This window comes from Danio aesculapii, chromosome 25 (genome assembly GCF_903798145.1).
Source record: "Danio aesculapii chromosome 25, fDanAes4.1, whole genome shotgun sequence".
Taxonomy (NCBI): Eukaryota; Metazoa; Chordata; class Actinopteri; order Cypriniformes; family Danionidae; genus Danio; species Danio aesculapii.
The window spans coordinates 19,746,086-19,770,557 of NC_079459.1; the positions used below are offsets into that span (position 1 = coordinate 19,746,086).

A 24,472-nucleotide genomic window follows, 5' to 3' on the forward strand; every position below is an offset into this window, starting at 1 on the left:
AGATACTTTGAATAATGTTGGCTGGTACCATTCATAGTAACTTTCTTCCCTACTATGGAAGTCGATGGGTGCCAGCAACCAGCATTCTTCAAATTATGCTGAAACTTATAAATGTTTACAACCACAAGAGGGAGAATAAAGGATTTTTCATTTTGAGTGAAATGTCCCTTTATCTGTCTCTAGGGAATATTATTTAATGCAGTTTGTTTAGAGTAACTATGAAGGGGTGTAAATATATATATATATATATATATATATATATATATATATATATATATATATATATATATATATATATATATATATATATATATATATATATATATTTTTTTTTTTCTTTCACACATCTCACAAATAATATTTAATATAGAAGAAAAATCAAGTTCATATAATACTTCATTACACAATAATTCCAACAGAGGGAGCAGTCAGACAATTCAAAGCACGGTACATGTGGTATATTTTAACATGCCTTTGAAGGTTAATCATTTCTTCATTTAATTTGAATTAATATTAGCTTTAGATATAAAACATACAAAACAAAAAATATTGATAATGAGCAGTTTGTACTGTGGGTTATAAAAGTAAATACCTTTAATTGCACTCTTAAATGCCTTCTTTGAGGAAATTAACAAAAATAAATTGTATATAATATGATATGTCAAGTCTTTTGTTATGACTTTTATAGACCTATTAAGTTTCGATTTTTGCTTTTAATCATATCAAGACTTTAGAGGCCTTCAACTTATCAACAACTATGCATTTATCAGTTATTAAACAATACCTGATAAAGAGTGGCCTTAAAGAGATTAAAAAGTTTACTCCAAACTAAATATTCTGTAATTTACTTATCATGTTACAAACCTGTTTGAGGTTCTTTCTTCTGTTGAACACAAAAGAAGATATTCTGAAAAATGCTGAAAACTATGGAAGTCAATGGTTACAGGTTTTTTCAAAACTACATCTTGTGTTCAATCCACAAAAGAAACTTATAAAGGTTTGAAACCACTTTGAAGATGAGTTAATAATGAGTACATTTTCATTTTGGGGTGAACTATGCCTTTAAGATGAATTTTACTCGGTTACTTTTTAGCATAGTATAGATTTTCTTTGTATCATCATTTAGTTGATTTTTGAGTGCATCAAGATAAAGGCAGTAAAGAGACGTGTCATTTATGCCTTTCTCACAGTGACCTTTGAACCAATCGTGAGTTCATTATCTCAAGCTCAGCTCTGATGACACCAGATACAGATAAGAAATCCAGTCGGGATTTTTGTTCCCAGGAAACATTAAGCAGCCAATGAATGGGTGGCACAGCACTGCTGCGTATTACACTGGCGGGTCAAATAGAAGGAAGTCGTAACCAGTCCATGTACTGTAATAAAGAAGGACACACCTATTTTCTCTGCTCCATTGAAGAAAGTAAAACCATTGCCCTTGTACCCAGTTCCTGTACGGCACCACACTTCAGAAGACCAACTTCTGCTAAGCATCTGGTAAGTTTTTAGAGTTTGTGCACTAAGCTATTTAAACGTTCATTCATTTTAAGCTTTGCTGGAGTACTTTGACATTTGATGAATGTCATGTTTGTTCAAACATTCCACGTTTGCACTGAATTTGTATTGAAATATCCCTGCAATACTCTCATTGGAATTTCTGGCTGGCAACACTCAAATGCTGGTTTAATCTCAGAATAATGACCAGCTTGCTGGACGATACCGTAAGGGATTATTATGCAGGCCTAGATGTAATTCTCTTGTTTATTTCACATGATTTCTGCAACGTATTCTAGTGGAACGGTTTTAACAGAGATTTTAATCCCAACTAAGACCAGTTTCAAAGGTTAGGCCTATAATTCAGGTTTATGAATGTAGGTTAACCCATTTTTTACCAAATGTTTTTCAGCTAAATAATCACATGCATTTGCTTGGAGTCCAACAGAGTAAATACGCATTTGTAGTTATTTATTAAAGATGAGAAACACAGTTTTCCAATTTGTCATGAATGCGATGAATATTATGTTTATACTGGACTTAAATGCTATATGCAACAACTGCGATCCCTGTATCTTTAAGGCTGTTTAATGCTCCCTTTCAAGGACTTAAACTGTAAATGGTCACGTGACTATTTACAACACCTATATTAAATGTTTCACAAAATCAAGACAATACTTTTACTGATAGCAATATTGATTATTATAATGCAATTTTTTTAGACCTTCTATAATACTCAGAAGTAGGCTAATTTGGTTGTCAAAAAGGGTTAAATTAGTTAAATTCATTAGCACAAAACACTGTGCAATTTAGAACAAGAATTATTTAATAAAATATTGTATTTGTAATACTCACAGTGCAGCCCCCAAAATAACAAAAACAAATTTATTGTCATTTCAAATCTATTTTTAAATATTATTTATTCCTATCCTTTAAACCACTAGGTTTTACACAAAATGCAGCAAGAATGTTTTGACGTTTTTAGTTAAGTGTAGTATAGTTTTTTATATTGTCATTTTTGGATAGTATTTTATTTTTATGAAAAATAATCAAAACATTAAAGTATCAAGTATATTAAAGAATATAATATTTCTATGTATTTTATTGAAATTACATTTGTAAAATGAATTCGATGTTAATATTAAAATGGGACGTCCTGTCTTTGATCTATGCTTGCAATGCATGCGTAGTTTACTAAATGCAATCTGCTTGCTTGCTTGAAAAATACTAAATTAAATTATAGTAATACTATAATGTTTTTGAACAATTATATAGAAAAGTATTTGAATTAATCTGTTGTGGTAATTCAATAGTTGCTGTGGGAATACTGTTATAACTGTATATAACTGTTATAACTGTTATATTACTGTTATATACTGTTATAACTCAGGCTCATTCTGAAAAAATACCTCTATATACATTTTTGGAGAGTGCCAAATACGTTTTTGTTTTCACGAATCCACCAGAGGTCGCTGTGTACGCTTTTTGAGAACTCAAATTTCTCTCATGACTGAATGACCGATCGACTGATCCACCCTTCTCCTTCCCTAACCCCAACCAATAATGTTTTCAAAAGCACCGATTAACCCATCTTCCCACTTCCCTAAACCCAACCGACAATTTTAAAAAGCAATCCAGTAAAAGAAATTTTGGATATTTACCACGTTTTCAGACTTTACCACATTCTCACCCTGTTATTTACTTGTTTATTTTCTTTTTTGGATTCTGTTTTTGTTTTACCTGCTTTCTGGAACCATTCTTCGCCGAACTCGAACCTCGTTGTCGTGGTGAACTCCTCTCTGCATCTCAAGTCTGCCGATGTACATGGCAAGCTAACTGAACAAACAGTGAGCAAGCCGTCTATACCGAAGTGTGAAAGCACGAAAAAGAACGGTGTCATACTGCCCCGTAATGTACTTCTGGCTACATAATTTGCGATCTCCAGAAATGTATATGGGGCTAAGCTTTCAGAATGATCCTATGTTGAAAATTAGGTTACCCAATACAATAAGTTATCTACAAATAGAGTATTATTCTACAATACACCACAGTTTATTAAAGTATAAAAAAATAAAGTCGCAGTTTGTCAGTTTACCATATATACTTAATAAACACTACAGTACGCTGCAGCATTCATCAACAGTGTTGTAATAATAGCCTACAGCATAATAGCCTACACAGTACTATAGTATGGTTCAAAAACATACAGTGTTCATTGTAATTTACTGTAGTATTTTTTAATATGGGTATGCATTGTTTGCTGATATAAATTAGCTATATATAGATATAAAGTTGTTGTGGCTATTAAGAAATTACAACATTGCAATGCTTTGAATGCTTTTGTAAAATAAAAAATACCATATATAGCATTAAGCCTTTATGAACAAAAATGTTATGTTTTTGTCAAATTCTATAGTTATAAAAATCGGAAATCAAGCCAATTGCTCCACTAGAAGACTCCTGACTTAACAAACTGCAGCCATTTTGTGAGGTAGCTGATTGAGAATTTATAACAGGTTTTAAAGACCAGTCAAGGGTAAACAAGCGTCCATTTTTCCTCAAGTTAAACTACTCATTGCTGGTCAATCCCAGCCACAGAAAACTAAATCTCAACCTATATCTAAACAACCATATAATTTATGCAACGGGGCCATTCATCAGTATCAACCCCTGGTGCGCATGCGCGTGCTGCAGACGGGAGTGCGCACACGTTTTACAGGTGAAGCTGCACCAATGAGCTTCAAAGTCACGTACATGTTTCATATGATCTGTCGCCTGCTTTATGATTAACAAATCATTTATTGTTCCCCTTAAAAACCCAGTAAGACATTAATATAAAAAGTCACCATATAATAAAATGTGTAGTGTTGCCTGTTCAAGGTTGTTAAGTGGTTTACTGTAATAAGGGTGTGAGAAACGGCTGGTTCTCGACGAGTTTCTGAATCATCTGATTGTGAAGCTGCTCAAAGGAGGGAGGGCAAGCTAGTCGTACTAGGAGAAGGACATTTTATCCGCAGCATTCCTGCATCCTTCAGTAATCCCAGTGTCTGTTCTGTCTCTCCATCCTTCAAGACCACATTCATCTGGAGTGCTCTCGTCTGCGGTTGAGGTGTTAAAATGGCAAGCAGCTTCGCACGGATTTTGTCCGGTAACAGGAAGGTCGGCATCTTGTCGCTGGTCGGTGCGGGATCTCTGACCGTCGGGTTCTTCTTGAACAGGGAGCAGCATGTCAGCGCAGGATCGAGCGTCCGAAGAATCTATCCCCCGAGGTAATGCAGCCATCATACCAATCTGTCATGACGAGCATATGTTGCAGAAGACAATGAAATATTGTGATGCCTTGGCAAACAAGCCATTGTGTTACACAAATACCAAAGTGGGCGTCAAAAATGTGTATTTAAATGAGCCGGAATGTTCTAGTTACACAGTCCCGTACGTGACGAATAATCTAATTAGGTTTCAGCGTGTATTGATTTGCTCGTTTATTTAATCTAAAACAAAATCAATAATTCAACTAATTAATAAACCATTGACATATTGACTTGTTTTGCTTTCCGTGTACGTTTATAGGACCATTAAAGATGAATAATCACACCCCCATATGTAAAATACAAATAACCTAGTGTTTTTGTATTTATTGATTATTAATTTATTATTTACTTTCTTTGCAAACATTTAATCACGCATAGATTTATATTGCATATATTAGGCCTACGTATAAATTCATACTGTATGCTCACATCCAATTCATATTTTATCATTAAAAGCACTACGTGCATGAGGCTCAACTGAGATTGGCAGCACACTGGTTTCACGCGTTCGGAACGCGTCGATTCCTTGACGACCGCAATAGACGCGTTTGGCACGCTTATGACGCTCAAAGGCGGTGTAATTCCAAGGAATTTGAAACGCGTGTAAAACATGTGCTGGATAAGTTGGCGGTTTATTCCGCTTTGGTGACCCCTGATAAATAAAGGGACTAAGCCAAAGGAGAATGAATGAAGCGTTTTAAGCAACTCAGGGAACTATTCAGAATCAAAACTGATTTTTTTTTTTGGAACAAACCCTTTTTATGGGGTTTTGTACCATGGCTGTTTTGCTTAAAATCATAGTAACCTCAAATTCACCATGGTTTTGTAAAAATAACCATGTCTGTGATGTTTTAGCAAAAATGTGGTTATGCAAATAGTAATCAATGCACCACCAAAAATGTTTACTACACTTTTACTAATAAAACCAATTTTCAAAAGGTTGACACTGTTTTGTCAGTTTACCCAACAAAAGTGCCTTGGATGACACCTCACTTGAATTCGAACACAGCCTGTGTCTTTTATTTTCAGATGAAGGCTTAATCTTAGTTCTGTTTCTCAACAGTGCTGAATATCCAGATTTGCGTAAGCACAATAACTGTATGGCCAGTCACCTGACTCCTGCCGTATACGCAAAGCTGTGTGATAAATCCACTCCGAATGGTTACACTTTGGACGAAGCTATTCAGACTGGCGTGGACAATCCAGGTCATCCTTTCATAAAGACAGTAGGAATGGTGGCAGGAGATGAAGAGTCATATGAGGTGAAAGGATTATATATCACACATTTAGCATATTAAGAGATTTTAATTTTTGGAGGACTAAAGTACATCACAATTTCTTTCTGCAGGTTTTTGCTGACATCTTTAACCCAGTCATCAAAGAAAGGCACAATGGTTATGACCCCTGCAACATGAAACACCCCACTGACCTGGATCCCAGTAAGGTAGGAGGAAACACTTTAGTTACAGATGCAATTTCAACTGTAGTGCAGGGCTATTCAATTAGTTTGTCATGGGGGCCAGTTCATAAAAAGCATCCCAAATGAGGGGCCGGAGAGATATGACTTGCAATATGTGATGACACAACAGCAGTATAAGAGCCCATATGCTGTATTTTTGCTACTTAAGACACTCAAGTTGGCTTTTTCTACATTGAAATGTTAATATGTTGTGTTTTGAAACTACATAATATCAGTGCATTGTACAATGTGGCTTTTTTTTATGAACATATTCATATGTTGTATTTCGAAGGACAACAAAATCAGTGTATTGCTAAAGTAGGCTTCTTCTACATTCAGACACATTCATATGTTATGTTTTGAACTGCATAACAATTAGGGATGCAACGATTATAGATTTGGTTGTACGTTTATAGTCTGAAGACACTACTAGTTTAGAAAATCACAAGAAAACTGCTCATATTTTAAAGTCTTGTTTATTGCTGCTCAGTAACCAATACAGCACAAAATATTAATAAAAACAAACAATAGTCCATTTCTCTTTTTAGCTTTAAAAATAAACGAAAAAAGGTTTTGATTTTAACATGAGTGAAAATTTTACAATGAAAATAAATGACAGAACAATGAACAAATAAATAAAATAAGAATAAATAAAAAATAGTATTTGTCTAATGTTAATTTAAGCTATATATTAGCTAAGAGTTTAAATGAACTGTTGAACTGTTGTTATTATCTGTGTTCATACATACATAATCATTTTAATCATTTGTAAAAATTTGTAAAGCCACAAAGAAGTCCTGCAGCCATATCACCCTGCAGCCCAAGACCGGATACTCACTGAAGCTAAGCAGGGCTGAGCCTGGTCAGTACCTGGATGGGAGACCACATGGGAAAACTAGGTTGCTGTTGGAAGTGGTGTCCTGGCCAAAGTCCCTCAATCGGCCCTTACAATCATGGTATTCCAATCATCCCCGTCCACTGAATTGGCTCTATCACTGTCTCTCCACTCCACCAATAGCTGGTGTGAGGTGAGTGCACTGGCGCTGTTGTCCTGTGGCTGCCGTCGCATCATCCAAGTGGATGCTGCACACTGCTGGTGGTGTGGAGAGACCCCTCTCATGATTGTGAAGTGCTTTGGGTGTATGGCCAAACACAATAAATGCGCTATATAAATACATATTACATTACATTACAACTCTCACCACTACAACTTGAGAGAGTTTCTACTGTGTGCACCTGGAAATCTGCTTGCGAGTCGTGCGTGCAGCGCTCCCAATATGCACACGTCTCCATTGGAAAAATGAACTTGCATGCGGAAAAGACCCAATATGTGAACAGCCTGCTGCTAATCCAACACAGTGCTTATTAGCCTCGGTTAGGCATGTGCCGGTATCACATTTTCATGCTGCGATTAATTGATTGAGCTTTTATCACGGTATACGGTATTATCACGATATTGTAATTTTACTAGAGAAACAGGTAAAAAACACAAAAAACTTCAGTTTCGTCAACTTAGTAACTTTAATAACTTTTTAATTAACTAAAAGTACTTCAAACATTTAAATACAAATAAATATAAATAAAACAATACACAATATAAAAGTAAACTTGAGCAATTATATCAAAGTGAATGTGCAAAGGGAAACCGTCTTCGATCAGCAATCGTGGAATGAACTGCCAACTATTCCAGCATGTTTTATGCAGCAGATGCCTTTCCAGCCACAACCCAATATTGGAAATCACCCATACACACTCATTCACACACACTCATACACTACAGTCAATTTAGCTTATTCAATACACTATTCACTCAGCCTATATTCAATAATAAACATAACAAAAACTGCCTGCTAATGCATGGGTAAATCTTCAAAGGGAACAGTGTTACATTATAACCTTTCACCTCATCCTGCTTGCTGTTTCACTATCTAAACATTGAAAACATAATATAAGTCAAACTTGTTTCATTTTGATATTTGATTTACCCTGTCTCTTTTGCAGAATATGAGTTTTAATAACCAATTATGGCCATTATAACAGTATAACGTACATTAAATTTAAACGATAAAGGTAAGCAATCAGTCAATGTGCAGAATCAGTGTATGTGGTTACATAAATTAATATATTAGCTTTGCACTCAGCCAAAACAGTTAACTGAGAACAAGTGATTCAAAAGACATAAGAAATGTTAGATAGAGACAACAAGATGAATTCAATATCACGTTTAACAACTATAGTGAGATGAGATCACCCAGCAGATGAACTGTCTGACATGCACTAAACTCTCACCTGGGGTTTATGCTTACCCGCTGAACTAGTGGCTGCAGCTCTGGGCAGAGAGTGTGTGCTCACGTGATTTGCGTTTTAGCCGTGTACTAGAATGAACAGAGAACTTTTCAGAATCGCTAAATGAAACGCCGGTGTATTTCCCGCGATTTCTCTGCGCCTCCCTTGCGTTTCTTCTCTCTGACTCTCGACTATTTTGACAAATACACACAGACGACGCACGCTCACACGAGTCCAAAATAGGAGTTTGTGATTGGGCCAGCCCAATGTCAATACCGAAATGAGCCAATGGGGTGCAGAGTGTCACATGGGGCGGCCCGGTCTGCTTGTCCGGGAAAAAAAGCATCTACTTTCAGAGAGTCACAGATCACAGCAGCGTCAATCAATAACGCAGAAAAAAACGATAGGCTGCTAAGCCTTTTATGGGCCGATCAAATCATAAGACGATGATCAGCTCGGCCCAAAAAGTACGTCGGCCCACCGGAAAAGTGCCCGGTCTGCCAGATGACAAGTACGCCCCTGCGTGTGAGGATTTTAGTGCGGTGGCAGCGGCGGCGCGCACACAAGGCTTCTACATGTGGGGATTGTTTACATCAGAGTGCGCATCAGTTCTGCGCAGCATATACGCAGTGTTTCTTCAAGCGGTTGATGGAAAATAAGCTAAGGCGCGTTCTAAGAATATAAATTCGGATCTATTATTTTTCACGGTATTTTGAAGTGCCCGCGATAACAATATCGTGCATATTCATTACCGTGATTTATCGCATTACCGAATACCGGCACAAGCCTAGCCTCGGTATAAGCTCAGAACTTTAAATTAGCACACAGTTGGCATAACTTTGTTTAGTTGCAGCAGTTTTGTTCTGTGCAACAAACGAGGCGTTGAGAAGCCTTTACGAACCATAATGAACTTAAGCACGTTTAATAGTGAAATCGGCTAATCATTGCATCCCTATTAATGATATCAGTGCATTGTACAAAAGGCATTTTCTACAAACATATCCAAATGTTTTTGACTGCAGCTCGTGCTGTATTGAACAGACGCACGACAACTCGTAACTATAGCGACCGTTTTTTGACTGAACCAAATTTATTTTTGATGTCTTGGTCACACTATTTGGAGGGCTGGAACAAATTGCCTCGGGGGCTGCCAATTGAATAGCACTGCTGTAGTAGGTTGTTTCTTGACTTGTGGGTACTTTTTACCTACCAAGAGATGAAGAGTTCAGATACAAAACCCTCTGAATCCATTAAACCTTTTTTCTTGTAATTGAGCATTTTCTATCAGGCTCCTCTGATTAGGTTCAGAAGTTTCATGTTATATGTAATGATAAGGTTATTAGCTAGTACATAAAATCACTTTTTTTTTAAATGTCACTTTAGACAATTCTTTGGTTTTTAACAAGGTAAATTTTCTTTTGCGTCAAAACCAGCTAAATCCACTTCTGCTTTTTTTTTTTTGCAAAAACCTGTAAATCCACCTATTGGGACAGTGTAATTAGTGGAAAATCACTAAAGATGCAATTAGAAATTATTTTATCAAACATAAAACACATTACATAAACCACCTAAAATACATAAATCCGTGATAACAGCTGTGATAAACCCGGGAAAAAACCGAAGGAAAATGAATGAATGAAATCTGTCAAGTAAGTGCATTAATCAATAACATTAATCAATAACAATCTGTTGTCATTTCTGTTATTTGGGATTTAGATTTATTGCAAGTAGAGCCATATGAACATTGCAAACATTGTTAATTAAGCCTCATATTTTCAAATAATGTAGTGTAAAATATTGTGAAACATCAGAATCTGTGCATAGTCCATTAATATAACAAGCTTATCAGATGTATATGTATTAAGAGGTAATTTAAATAATGTATAGTTTTATACATTATATTTATCTTTTAAAAAATAGCTTAAATTTGCAAATAAAAAACAAGGTAGCCCTACAGGGCAAAAGGTGAATGTCTGACAATTTTAGAAGCTGTCATTTATTCATTCTCATCATACTTACAGTAAGGTCTTGGTCCCTTGTTTATTCTCATAGCATCCACATGGGATAAAAGAACAGCATCTTAACTCTGTCTTTCATGAAACACAGTATGTAATGTATAGTAAAGCAGACTCATTCAAAGTTGCATTGCTGCGCAAAAAAACATTATGAATGCATGCTACACTTCCGACTGTACAGTGTGTTTTTTTTCTTATAATGCAAAATAATAAGTTTTGAGGTAAGGGACGTTTTTATTTGCCATTCACTGACAGTCAGACAGGCTTATCCAGGTCATCAATCTCCATCTTTTAAAATCGAAAGCGGAATAAAACAGTCTCCTCAGTCAGTCAACGTATCAGCGCGCTGCTAAATTGAAAACGTATGTTTCGATTCGCGCTTCTGATTGGTTGAACAATTGTATCTCATAATATGGAACAAAATATCACTATTTCTTTCTCATTGCAGCATTAAAGGGTTAGTTCATGCAAAAAAATAAAATATACTCACTATTTACTGGTTTCAAACATTTATGATGTTTATTCTCTACATCATATTAGAAAAAACTAATAGAGTTTTCCAGCTTTCTGTAAAATATATTATTCTATTGTTCAACAGAAGAAAGAAATTCAGACAGGTCTAAAACAAGATAAAGGTGAATAAATGATGGGGAACTATCCCTTTAAAAGTCATTGATGCCACTACAATTTTCTCCTAAAAAACATACTGTGTAAAAAATAATCAAAAGTGCACATAGCTGCATAATAAACACCCAGTTATATATTATCACGATAGCTTGGCATTCACTTACATGCTTTGTAAAATCAGGTAACAGACCCAAGCCTTGAAGTTTCGAGTTACTTCCATTATGCTTGTCTTATTTTGTGCCCATCAGATACGAGGAGGCTTGTTTGATGAGAAGTATGTGCTGTCTTCTCGAGTCAGGACGGGCAGGAGTATCCGAGGCCTGAGTCTCCCCCCGGCCTGCACCCGTGCTGAGCGCAGAGAGGTGGAGAGGGTTGTGGTTGATGCTTTGGCAGGCCTAAAAGGGGATTTGACTGGAAAATACTTCAGCCTGACTGTAATGACTGAACAGGAGCAGCAGCAGCTTATTGATGTGGGTATATTCACAAATGTAATTATACTGCATTTAGTGTAGTCAGCTTAAACAGAAGTAATAAATCTGGCCATTTGTTTTGGTGTCTAGGATCACTTCCTGTTTGATAAACCCGTGTCGCCATTGCTGACATGTGCGGGTATGGCTCGAGACTGGCCCGACGCTAGAGGCATCTGGTGAGTTCAATTACACATTCATTTTTTTCTTTAGTGTGTACAGTATGTACAAAGAGACAGTATAGTATGCCATTTTCACTTCTAGTTCTTGCCCCAAGTGGGATTTGAACTGGTGTTTCTGGTATATAATTTATGCACACTAACAGTTACACTAAAGACCATAGTTGCTAACGTGAGTCGCTAATGCACTACCTGAGACCAAAAGAGTGAGCCTTACGCTTCTGTGTTGTGCTTGATCCCATGAACTTCCTTCATATTTGCATCACGGCACCAATATACACCCTCTTATTCTACTATAATTGTCCTTATCAAGATTTAAAGTGGAATGCAGGAACACTAACAAAGGATGGTAAAGACCATAGCCTCTAGCGTGAGTCACTAAGGTGCCCTTTTGAGGCCAGGGTAGTTAGGTTCACTCGCACCATTCCTGCTAGCCAGTCTCTGTTACACTGAACTCCTAAACCTGATTACTATCCAGGTCATGACACCAATACAACCCCCTCTGATTTTACTCTTATTGTCCCTAGCAGGATTTAAAGTGAATTGCAGGTGCATTAACAAGTATACTAAAGACTGTAAAATTTAGCATGAGTTGCAAAACTGTACTTTGAAGCCAGGAGAGTGAGGTTTACCTGCACACCTCCTGTTATGCCAGTCTCTGTTACACTTAATCTTTAAACCGGCAGCTAGCTCTCTGCAACTCTCACATGGTTGCCCACTAAAGCTGGCCTGGTCTGTTCCTGGATGGGAGACCACATGGCAAAGCTAGGTTGCTGCCGGAAGTGGTGAAGCCAGTATGTTGGTGGATGTAGGGGGGGTGATATGGTGGTGCACAAAGTGAAGACTTGGGGGGGGGGTGGGGGGGGTGGAGTGGGGTTACAGCTAGCCGGACTGTACCAAAAAGCTGAGGAGGAGCAGGGTGGGGGGTGGAATTACGGGAGATTTCCGGGAGACAGAACAATACGGTAGATGGGCGGGAGATGGGTCTGAAATATGGACTCCCAGAAAAAACAGGACTGTTGGCATGTATGACTGGTGGTGAATGAGAAGATTCCCCCCAAAAATGTGTAAAGTATTAAGTGTCCAAGAAAGCGCTATATTAATGTAAAGAATTATTATTTTTATTATTAAACCTCATTACCATCTGGGTCACTGCACCAATATATCCCCTCAGGTTTTTCTTGCTCCACTACAAGTGGGAATCGAATGTGAAATTCCTAGATGGAAGGCAGGGGGTTCTATCAAGGACACTGAAGACTCTAATGTGAGTCACTAGTGTGTCTCTTGAGGACAGGAAGGGTCATGTTTACTTGTAAATGCTCCTATTACACTCTTTAAAAAGATTCTTCATTGGCATTGATTGCTCCAAGAAGAACCTTTAACATGCATGTAATTTTTTAATCCCACAAAAAGATCTTTAACGTGAAAGAAACTCTTCTAAATTCTTAAAATGTTCTTGGCTAAAAAGGGAACAAAAATTCTTCTATGTACGCTTCAAAAACCCTTATATTTTTTATTGTGGCTGGCCTCTGTTACAACAAAATGCTTAGAACTAAAATTTTGAGCTTAAATGATTGTAATACATGCACTTTACCCTCAGTGAAAAGACTCAAAGTGGTGCTAGTGGGTGAACAATACCTGACAGAACAGTGCTACACCCAGAAATAGTCTGAAGCAACCTCCTCTGCTGTGGTTTGATATTGATCACGGAGTGTACCCATGGCTCACTTACATCTCCTGCATTATTCATCCTCCTTCGTTCACTTCTTCCTCCTTTCAGCAAGGGAAAGTGTGCCAGTCTTGGCAGGCTCAATTTAGAGATTGCCTCTTATTTAATACCCTAATGGTTTTTGGGCTAACAAAGCATTTCTGACATCATTACACCTAATCGCAAGTCTAAAAATGAAATAGGGTCATGGTTAACTCGATTTGAGAACAGAGGACAGGCTCTTATTTTGAAAAGAATCATGAAAATGCTAATATCTCTACTCAATGTGTTGACCCATTTTAGTATTAAAATTTGTGTGGGTAACAAGGTGGCTTAGCACTGTTGCCTCACAGCAAGAAGGTCACTGGTTTGAGTCCCGGCTGCATCAGTTGGCATTTCTGTGTGGAGTTTGCATGCACCGTAAAAAATGCAGGGTTCCACATAAATCATTTATGTTGACCCAACACAAATCGATTAAGTTAACTTAACACTTTTAATACATTTATGTGGATTGAACATAAAAAAATTAATTTCTCCCAATGAAATCCCAAGAATTGTGTTGTTTCAGCTTATTTTAATTAAATAGTTTGAACAAACAAACAAACAACATTTTTTTTTGAGTGTGTGCACCGATTTTTCTCCCACAGTCCAAAGACATATAGGACTGAATTGGAATAAAAAAAACTTAATTGGCTATATTGTATCTGTGTGCATGTGAGAGTGTATGGATGTTTCCCAGTACTGGGTTGCAGCTATAAGGGCATCCGCTGTGTAAAACATATGCTGGATAAGTTGGTGGTTCATTCCGGTGTGGTGACCCCTGATGAATAAAGGGACTAAGTTGTGGGGATATTAATGAATGTATTTGAAGTGTCTCTCACTGTTTTGGTCAAGATCTCATTAAAATGTAACATTCAGTTCAAATGTTCAAAAATCCTATGTCACCACATGCCATATACATTATTTATAGGCTGAAAACCTAGGCCTCAATATTTCAGCAGATTATGGTAACCAGATACATTTCTATTCCAGGCACAACAATGAGAAAACCTTTCTCGTATGGATCAACGAGGAAGATCACACCCGTGTGATCTCCATGGAGAAGGGAGGCAACATGAGAAGGGTCTTTGAGCGTTTCTGCAAGGGTCTCCAAGAGGTGAGGTCATGCACATGTGAATCTCAGTCACTGTAAAAAACACACAAGACTCCATTATTTGTCCAGCAGAGATACTGCAGCTGTGTTTATTGCAGCTCAAAGCAACGTCCTTTTTTGGACACACAGTTGTAAACACATTGTCTTGCCAGACATGCATCTGTGTGTAATTATACAGCGAGCCTGTCGTAAGCTCAAAGTATACTTTGTTTTAGAGTCTTTATAACTTTTCAATGTATACACCAATGTAAAGTTTGCACAAACATTAAAAAGTTTCATCCTGGGAATTTAGATTTTTCCCACCACTTCATGGAAAAACAACAACCTTTGGTTTTGGGGCAAATTGATCATCCCTGACTTGAGCAAGATGTGTCATTGCAGACATTGTAGTTTGCACTATTTTAAATTGTTTTTTTTTGTATTTACATTTCACAACAAGGGTAATGTAAACCCAGCTAATACTATTAGCAAAATGCTATGTTTTTCTGTCAATTATGACAAATATAGAATAACAATAGAAAGCTGTTCACTTTAAAAACAACTGGTCGAATATTATAAAAACTATTGCAAAAACTCACCATATATCACAAAAAAAGAAGCTGTTTTTCATGAGATTTGAAAGAGAAATATTTTGCTGAATTTGACGTGATTGTGTCTATCTCAGTTCAGAAAACTTGCATTTTTCTGTATTAAGATGGATGGTAGTGTAACCCGTAAATTGTACATGTGGTTAGAAATATGGTACTGTGTGTCTACAACTCATTAATTTTTTTTGCTGTTTTTGTTATACCTCTTCTATTTTCTTGTTATGTCTATTCCAACAGAAGTCTGGTTCAGCATTAAAACCATGTGGACAAACAAACTTTGCTGAGCAAAAATAATTCAACACATAGTTAAAAAAAACAGGTGGCTCGCATATAGTTTGGCCACACTATTCTGATTCTTTTGCATAAGCTTAAAAAGGAAGCACAGTTTTGGCTTAAATTGTACATATGGTAAGAAAATCAGCAAAATTTGTCCAAATTTTGAAATTTGTGTCAATTGTGTGGTATGCGTATTGTATGCAGTTTTGGTTATATATTTGTTTAATGGTTATTATTAGTTCTTATTCTAAAAGAAAATCTTAAATACATAGTCTTTTTAGACATAAAGTTTTTATTTCTTCTTTTAAGCACGAAATAAATATAGAAGATTGCATATCTATAGATTTCCATAGTATATTTTTCCTACCATGGGTGTAAATGGGTTATAATTTTGAACATTTGTAAAAATAGCTTCTTTTGTGTTTTTAAAAAGAAACAAACAAAAAAAAAACACTTGAGGGTTGGTAAATTAATTTTTTTGGGTGAATTATACTTTAAAAACTGTATACATTGCTTTTTTATTTTCAAAACATTCTTTAGTAAACTATCACTAATCACTCTTGTATCATCCTCACAATACATATTTGCTCTCTGTCACTCAGGTTGAGAGACTAATTCAGGAGAAGGGTTGGGAATTCATGTGGAATGAGCGTCTGGGTTACATTCTCACCTGCCCGTCAAACCTGGGCACTGGGCTGCGAGCTGGAGTCCATGTTAATCTTCCTCGCCTCAGCAAGGTCTTCACTTTCTTTCCTATTAAATGTCATGTTAATAATATTGTACAATGGATCCATGCATTTATTTCCAATAAGCAAATCTGATGCATTATGTTTGGTCTTAGGGTAACCCGAATATAGTTAAGAGCATGCATGTGGATCATAATGTCTATAAATAGCTTGTATAACAATAGTTATATACAAAAAATATATACATGTTTTCTTTTGCAGGACCCACGTTTTTCTAAAATCCTGGATAACCTGCGGCTCCAGAAAAGAGGGACTGGAGGAGTGGACACGGCCGCTGTTGGGAGCACTTTTGATATTTCCAATCTGGACAGGCTGGGCCAATCAGAGGTCAGTGGCCAAAGATCTCATAATCCTGTGCTGTTTTGTTTAAATGCATCGACAATCCCAGTTGTTAGAACAATACATAAGAACTTGACTTCTAGTTGATCATTTGGAAAAGTGTCAAAAGGTAGATTTTTTCGATGAATCATCTATTGAACGATCCCAAATACTGCAGAAGACCTACTGGAACCCGTATAGATCTAAGACTATCACAGATTTCAGTCAAGCTTGGTAAAGGAAAAATCATGGTTTGGGGTTACATTCAGTATAGGGACGTGCAAGCGATCTGCAGAGTGGATGGCAACATCAACAACCTGAGGTAACATTTGTGCTGCCCATTACATTACAAACCAAAGGAGAGGGCAAATTCTTAGCAGGATAGCGCTCCTTCTCATACTTCAGCTCCTGAAAGTTCCTGAAAGCAAAGAAGGTCATTGTGCTCCAGGATTGGTCAGCCCAGTCACCAGGCATGAACATTATTGAGCATGTCTGGGGTAAGATTAAGTAAGCATTGAAGATGAATCCAAAGAAACTTGATGAAATCTGGGAATCCTGCAAGAACAGTTTCTTTGGCATTTCAGATGACTTTATTAATAAGTTATTTGAGTCACTGCAGAGATGTATGGATGCAGTCCTCCAAGTTCATGGGAGTCATACACAATATTAATTCTTTTTTTCACTGCACCGTGACTTTATATTCCATACTGTACATTATTTCTGTTAAGTGTCAAGACTTTTGTCTAAGCAAAGTCAGACCTTACAGTCCTAATTAAATGATTAAAAATCAAGGCATGATCATATTTAATTTGGTATTACCTCTGATAGCAAATGATCAACTAGAAGTCAAGTTATTATTTGTTGTTCCAAAAACTTATAGGCGACAAGACTTTTATCAGGAAGTGTACTTGTTTAAAAATTAGGAGTCAAAAAAATGTAATGTAGAATATGAAAAAAATACATTTAACAAGGTTGTTAAATGAGTAGTATGTTAATAGTGAGAATTATTAGTTCCTTTTAGCTAAAGGAATACATGTATACTTAAAGATTTTTTAAGGGCTTTTAATATGCTGACCAAGGCTGTATTAATTTGATCACAAAATAGACCCTTTTCACAATGACGTCACTTCACTTCCCCTATCAGCAATGCAGTGCACGTTTAGTTCCATTTTACCTTTGAATGAATGGGAGACTTCTCTTGAAAATTTACAACTGAAATTATTAACATTGTGATTTAAGTCTGTTAAAGTATTGGACATGCGTCCAAATGTTTTTCATTCAATACTGAACTGCTTTCTGAGTTTGAAATTTGATTGTTTAAGTTATTAAGAATAGGAATAAGTTATTGTTTATCAAGGAAATTGTCTGCAAATTTTCACTTATTAATTTAGTTTATTTTCTGAATAATGGATTTATTTTTACTTTGATGCTGCTATGAATATAAATTTATATTATCTGTTATATCTAAATGTTCCAGGATGAGTAAAATTCTTTATTAAATTTTCTCATTTTACCTTGTAAGTATTTAATCTATAAATATTACCTTGTAAGTATTTCATCATTTATTATTTACTGATCCATAAATGTTTTTTCCGTTTCTCCGTTTTAATGAATTAAGACCTTTAGTCTTAATTCTTCAGTCTCCTGCCGCAAATACTGGGTGGTTTTAAATTAATTAATTAAATTAATTAATAATAAGTTACAAATAATTTCATAATATAATAATACTGCATTTTAATCTTATAAATAAAATGCAATCTTCTTATTGTTCGAAAACAGCTGTAGTGACCAACTAACCATATCTGTAGTAAATATACAGTCGACTGTGTGAATTCTCTATGGGGAGCAGTGTTCCCAGATACTGACTTTTTCCAGCACAAAAGCTAGTTACTTAAACTGTCATAGTTTTTAACCATACAGTAACCAACACCTGCAGTCACAGAACCACAGCATAACCAGATCTCATCGAAACACTGTTACTTTTCAAAACCACCCAAATTTTGCCGCCTATGCCATTTTTTACCCGCACAATTAAATTCAAAACTGCCCAACCTGGCAACACTGTTGGGGAGTTCTATGTAGGCGGAAGTAAAGATACACTGCGTGGAGTGAAACCATCATGTGACGCCATGTCAAAAGAGTCTATTGTGTTACGTTCAGTGCCAAACGATTCTTCGAAAATAATTTGATTTTGCGTAATTGCTGTTTGAGAAACATATCTTATTATCAAATCAGGATAAAAGCTGTGCCGCTAAAGATTCTTAATAACTGCAATAATTCAGCTTTGTTATTACAGGAACAAATTGAAAAAGCAAAAGGTTCTTGTTATTTTTCCAAGAAAAAAGGTTTTCTTATGGTTCTAAAACAATTACATAGTACAATTTAGGAAGCAACAAAAAGCTCATATTATAAAACAGTTATTGAAACACATTCATAACAAATAGGGAATCAGACTTAATATAGACAAAATATTTTTTAATTGTATTAATTGATGGGTATTGAGTATTATAATATTGTGACAAGTATTTTTTTTTTTTTCCTTTTTAAATCTTAAAAATTGTATGATCTTACTTTGACCTCTTGTTTTTCCACAATATGTGCTCAGGTCCAGCTGGTGCAGACTGTGATAGATGGAGTGAACTATCTCATTGAATGTGAGAGGAAACTGGAGAAAGGCCAAGACATCAAAATCCCCGCCCCCATCAGCCAGTTTAAATAGACTGGGCGATCTTTCATAGCTCCTCCCTGTCTCCTGGCTCCAACCTCTCGTGTGCTCCTCCCACCTTTAAATATTCCGCTAAAACCGATCCATAAAGCATGCCTCTGTGTTACATCCGACATATTCGACACTCCAGTATAACACAGGAGTGAATGTATCGTACATCATGATTGTGTTCATTTGTGGCGTTAATGATTTGTCACAATGTATCTTACTTGAATGTGTTGCAATAACATTATTACAGCCATTGTTGAAAATTGCCTCAGGTGTACAAGAATTAAACAGGTTTTTGTCAAAGATGCTGATGATATAAATTGATGAAGGATCCTGAGAGTGTTTATTGTGTGCTTCACTGCTGTTATACATGCTTTAAAACGTGCATTTTTGTGTGACGTAATTTGAACTGAAACACAGAGTACATAGAGACATAGAGTAGCTCTGATTATTGGAAGATGGGCATTGCTAACAAAATGAAGGAATTTGGATATGGACAAAACGAGGAATTAGCAATGGACAAAATCAGGGCAGAAACAAGACAGGCACTGATAGCCCCTCCTGAAGTGAAGTTTCCTAAACTAATTTCGAGAGGAGCACGTGATATGATTGAGCACGTCTGGCCACTCATCTGTAATAAGTAATAATCCAATCAAAGTGATCCTAGTTTACTATAAATGGATCATTTTCTCCCTACTGTTTCTATCTTCATTTGGAAGAATCCCCCCTTCCACCCCATCTCCTCCTTTTCCTCCCTTTTCTAAAGGGAGAGCTCTCGAGACCTACCTGATCTCGGATCTCCTGATATGCTTATCGACCGGGCGGGAGCCCTGGGCTCAAATATCTCCGAGCTCAGGGTTCTCTCCCGGGACAGCATGCCAAACCTGCTTTATACGCCAAGCATATCTAAGTGGGAACTCTTGAAAGGCATTCAAAGTGACCAAAATGAAGAAAAAATTGTTTAAAAGGGAGAATGTTTGGGGAGGAATGGTATTTGTAAAAAGATTATGAGGGCAAAATAATTTTTAGAAAATGCAAAGATACATCATTTATAACAAGCACTTTTATACAAATAAAAATAAAGTACATTTTGATTTCATGACCATTTTAAGACTTTACTGATACTAACAGCTAAAAAACGTATTATGTTTTTCTAGGGAATTTAAAAGTATCAAAAAATGTACAATGAAAATTATTTTTAAAGGTTTAACCATGTGCAGTCTTGTTGTGGTGACATGTGGTGTGGATTAACATTCATTGATTTATTAATTTTCCTTCAGCTTCGTCCCTTATATGTCAGGGGTCACCACAGAGGAATGAACCACCAACTATTCCAGCATTACGTAGCGGATGCCCTTCCAGCCGCAACCCGGTATTGGAAAACACCCATACACTCTTACGTTCACAAACTACGGCCAATTTAGTTTATCCGATTCACCTACACTACGTCTTTGGACTGTGAACACTGGGAGAACATGCAAACAGAAATGCCAACTGGCCCAGCCGGGAGTTGAAACAGCAACCTTCTTGCTGTGAGGTGACAGTGCTAACCACTTAGCCACCATGCTGCTGATGGAATAACATTTATTCAGTTAATTCAATTAATTCAGAAGCTAAAATAATGCTAAATATTCACCATTTAATTATACTGTCAAGTGGTTTCAAGCCTTTATGACTTTCTTTTTTCTGTTGAACACAAAAGACAATATTTTGAAGAATGTTATAAACCTATAGCCATTGCATGGTTTATATTGGCTTCGATGATTTGGATAGTCTATCGCAGAGATGTCGAAAGTAGGGCTCGCGGACCAAAGTTGTGATTTGGCCAACCATGCCATCTTTGTAGAGAGTGACAATGATGGAGAGGGTTGGTGTGTTTTACTGCTTAGGTACAAAAAAGCAAACTGAAATGAAATGTTTCATGTAAATGTTGTAAATGAATCAGATTTTTTAAAATGTTATTCTGTCACTCGACGAACAGAAACTAGTGTAACTCCATACTGTTATAAATGAGATTGTTATTGTTTTTACTGTAGTAAGTTTATTATAAAATGTAAAATAAAATGTCTTAGTTAATATAAAGCAAAGTTTTCCATTACTGTAAAAAATGAATCTTGAGGCTTGTAATTTTCATTAAGAAAATTGATGTGGTCATTAAAAATAATAGTCATATTTTCTTTAAAAAATTTATATTCTGGATTTATTATAAAATATTGAGAAGACTTTGCTAATAAAATCAAAAGATAAATGTAACTTATTTTTTTAAGAAACTAAAAATTAAGCTAGCTTCAAAATACTAAATGAAATGAAAATACTAAAAATTAAGATGGCTTCAAGTTTATTTTAAGAAAATTGACTCAATTATGTGGATTTGATTGAGATGTTTGCATTTGAATTTCAACAATGGCGCTGATCAGACGACATTTTGAAGGAGCAGATCGACAGAGAGCATGTAAAGAGGTAAGCATTAACAGTTTATAATTTTTATTGTCTTAAATAAGCTCTTTTAGGAAAGACACATGCTGTTCAAGCTTGTTCGGGAGCCTAGTTTGATCAGGCAATATTTAAGCAGGGTGGACAAACAACAGTGTACTTGTTGGTTAGCCTAAGCTAGTATGTTAGCTATATAGCTATTCAATGGGGTTTATGCACAGCTAGTGTTTTTCCATTTCATAAGGTTCCTTTTACAGCATTGATGATGTAATGTAAGTAACTGTGTTTATATATAATACTGTATATAAATACTAATATTTGTTTGCTTGTTTTTTTCCGATTAATGAAAAAAATGTTTACAGTATTTTCCCACTAAAGAGGAGCAGTTTATGGGTTACACTGGTTTGTTTACAGTATTTTCCCGCTAAAGAGGAGCCGTTTATGGGTTACACTAGTTTGCTTACAGTATTTTCCCGCTAAAGAGGAGCAGTTTATGGGTTACACTAGTTTGTTTACAGTATTTTCCCGCTAAAGAGGAGCAGTTTATGGGTTACACTAGTTTGCTTACAGTATTTTCCCGCTAAAGAGGAGCAGTTTATGGGTTACACTAGTTTGTTTACAGTATTTTACCGCTAAAGAGGAGCAGTTTATGGGTTACACTAGTTTGTTTACAGAATTTCCCGCTAAAGAGGAGCAGTTTATGGGTTACACTAGTTTGTTTACAGTATTTTCCCGCTAAAGAGGAGCAGTTTATGGGTGCCATACAGCAGGTATTTTCTATCATGTTATTTGTGTATTATTATTATTAGGCAATATTACTAATTTCTACACTTCTGTTGCATCAGACCTCACATTAAATCAGGAACGAGATGAGAGATGTCGTCGTCTGTTGCTGATGTATTTGTATGAAAAAGAGGAAGAGCTCATCCAGGAGTGCAATTTAAGTGTCAGAAATCTGCTTTTTATATTTTTGCATTTTTACAAAAAATAAAAACATAACACATAAACTACATTGTTGAACGCACTATTCCTTGTAAATATGGTTTGTTTTTATAAACTTATTTCTTTGTACACTAGTATACATTATGAAAACAGCCTGTCCATTATTAGTCCAAATACTTGTGTACTTGTGTTATAGTGTAAGTCAGCAATGTCTACTCAAACATTTTGGAGAATTACTGTTTACAGAGATAAAAAGAAATGGTTTATTTCCTTAATGTTTCCTTAATGTGCTTTAGTAAACCTTAAACATTTGAAATTTACAATTGCATAATTTCATAACAATAAACTTAATGTTTATTTTACAGTGTGGGAATGCACAGAATTGCTGTCTGCCAGAGGGATGACCAACCATGAGGACTTCTGCATTGTCTTGGAGGATGAGTGAGTCATGGCTGGCTTGGAAAATCTAAAATTGGCTCATCTGAATTTATACAAGTATTTCACAAATTAAAATCACCCCAAAACAAACGTATAATACGTTTCTGACACAAATTCACTGCTACAAACTTTTGGGGAATTTTCACTGCATTGATTGGTTGATTATATTGCATATTTTAGGATACAGCGTTTACACTGGTTTTATATGTTGTGCAATACACAAATTCTGTCAGATTGTGTCTAAAATGTGACTATTCCTACAAAAGAAAGTTGACAGATTTTTTTTCCATGACATGGATAAAGGAGTTTTTTCAGAGCTTAACATTGCTGTAAATTTTAAATAGATTTGTTTAACAAATTGTATGTACCATTTTGTTATCTGTGGAACATGTAATAAAATGATATTTGGCAAAAATGCATTGTGTATGTATTTCATTCTAAATGATTTATTTTACATTTTATGAATGAGTAATTTTCATTAATAAATTTGAGTAAATGGTGGTTTATTTGCTTAAATTATAAAAGCACATTCTACTAATAATATTAAATTCATCCTCTATCACTTAAAAAAACAGTCATTTTCACATGATTCTTTCAAGCGGTTTTTGCTAAAAAAAATAACTGAGTAAATGGTGGTGGATTTGCTTAAATTATAAAAGCACATTCCACTAATAATATTAAAATCCTCATCCAACACTCAAAAAAATGTGTAACTTTCACACGATTCATTCAAGTCTCAAGTTTTCAAACTACTTAAAAATAATATGTGCAATAGTGTTACCAATATTGTTTTAAGTAAATAGCACATACGATTTTTTACAGTTATCTTAAAATTTTATCAAATAAATCTGGAAATTACCCATGGCATTAATATTTACATTCGGCCCACTATAACCTAAATAAACTTTGGTTTTTGGCCCTTCATAAGGAAAAGTTTGAGCACCCCTGGTCTATCGGTTCCACAAGCAGACTTCCACATGCAAGCTAAGACATACAGGCTTAGGTGTAAGCATTTTAAAGTATTAAATGCAGTCTCAGCTTGCATGTGCACCTGGTTTGCAGCCAAGGTTTCCAACATTTTTGAAAACATCTTCTTTTGTGTTCAACAGAATAGGCTAAAGAAACTAAAAGTTTAAAACTATTGAACAAATTAAAAAATTTGGGTGACCTACAAGTGTATGACGACTAGTAATGTGGTTTCAAAATGGCCCCCTCCATAAGGTGAGACACTCCATGTAAAATAAAGTGACAGGCTAATAACTGTGTTTTTATTTTTTGTCATCATAAAGTATAAAGGAGTTACCATTTGCTAGAAGGAAT

General features: G+C 35.7%; 1 protein-coding gene across 1 annotated transcript; it reads left to right on the plus strand.

Annotated features, from left to right (window-relative positions):
• The first annotated feature begins 1,363 nt into the window (after window positions 1-1,363).
• On the plus strand, window positions 1,364-19,676 carry ckmt1 (creatine kinase, mitochondrial 1). The gene is made up of 10 exons (XM_056451526.1): window positions 1,364-1,497; window positions 4,567-4,763; window positions 5,869-6,067; window positions 6,154-6,249; window positions 11,441-11,662; window positions 11,753-11,838; window positions 14,579-14,702; window positions 16,165-16,299; window positions 16,510-16,635; window positions 19,232-19,676. Exons 2-10 carry the CDS (start codon window positions 4,612-4,614, stop codon window positions 19,343-19,345), a joined length of 1,254 nt encoding a protein of 417 aa, XP_056307501.1. The 5' UTR covers window positions 1,364-1,497; window positions 4,567-4,611; the 3' UTR covers window positions 19,346-19,676.
• Window positions 19,677-24,472: the final 4,796 nt, after the last annotated feature.

Coding starts and splice junctions, on each gene's coding strand:
- ckmt1 (XM_056451526.1), top strand. CDS start 4,612: ATGGCAAGCAGCTTCGCACGGATTTTGTCCGGTAACAGGAAGGTCGGC. Junction 14,703..16,164: donor TCTGCAAGGGTCTCCAAGAG/GTGAGGTCATGC, acceptor TCTGTCACTCAG/GTTGAGAGACTAATTCAGGA. Junction 16,300..16,509: donor ATCTTCCTCGCCTCAGCAAG/GTCTTCACTTTC, acceptor TTTCTTTTGCAG/GACCCACGTTTTTCTAAAAT.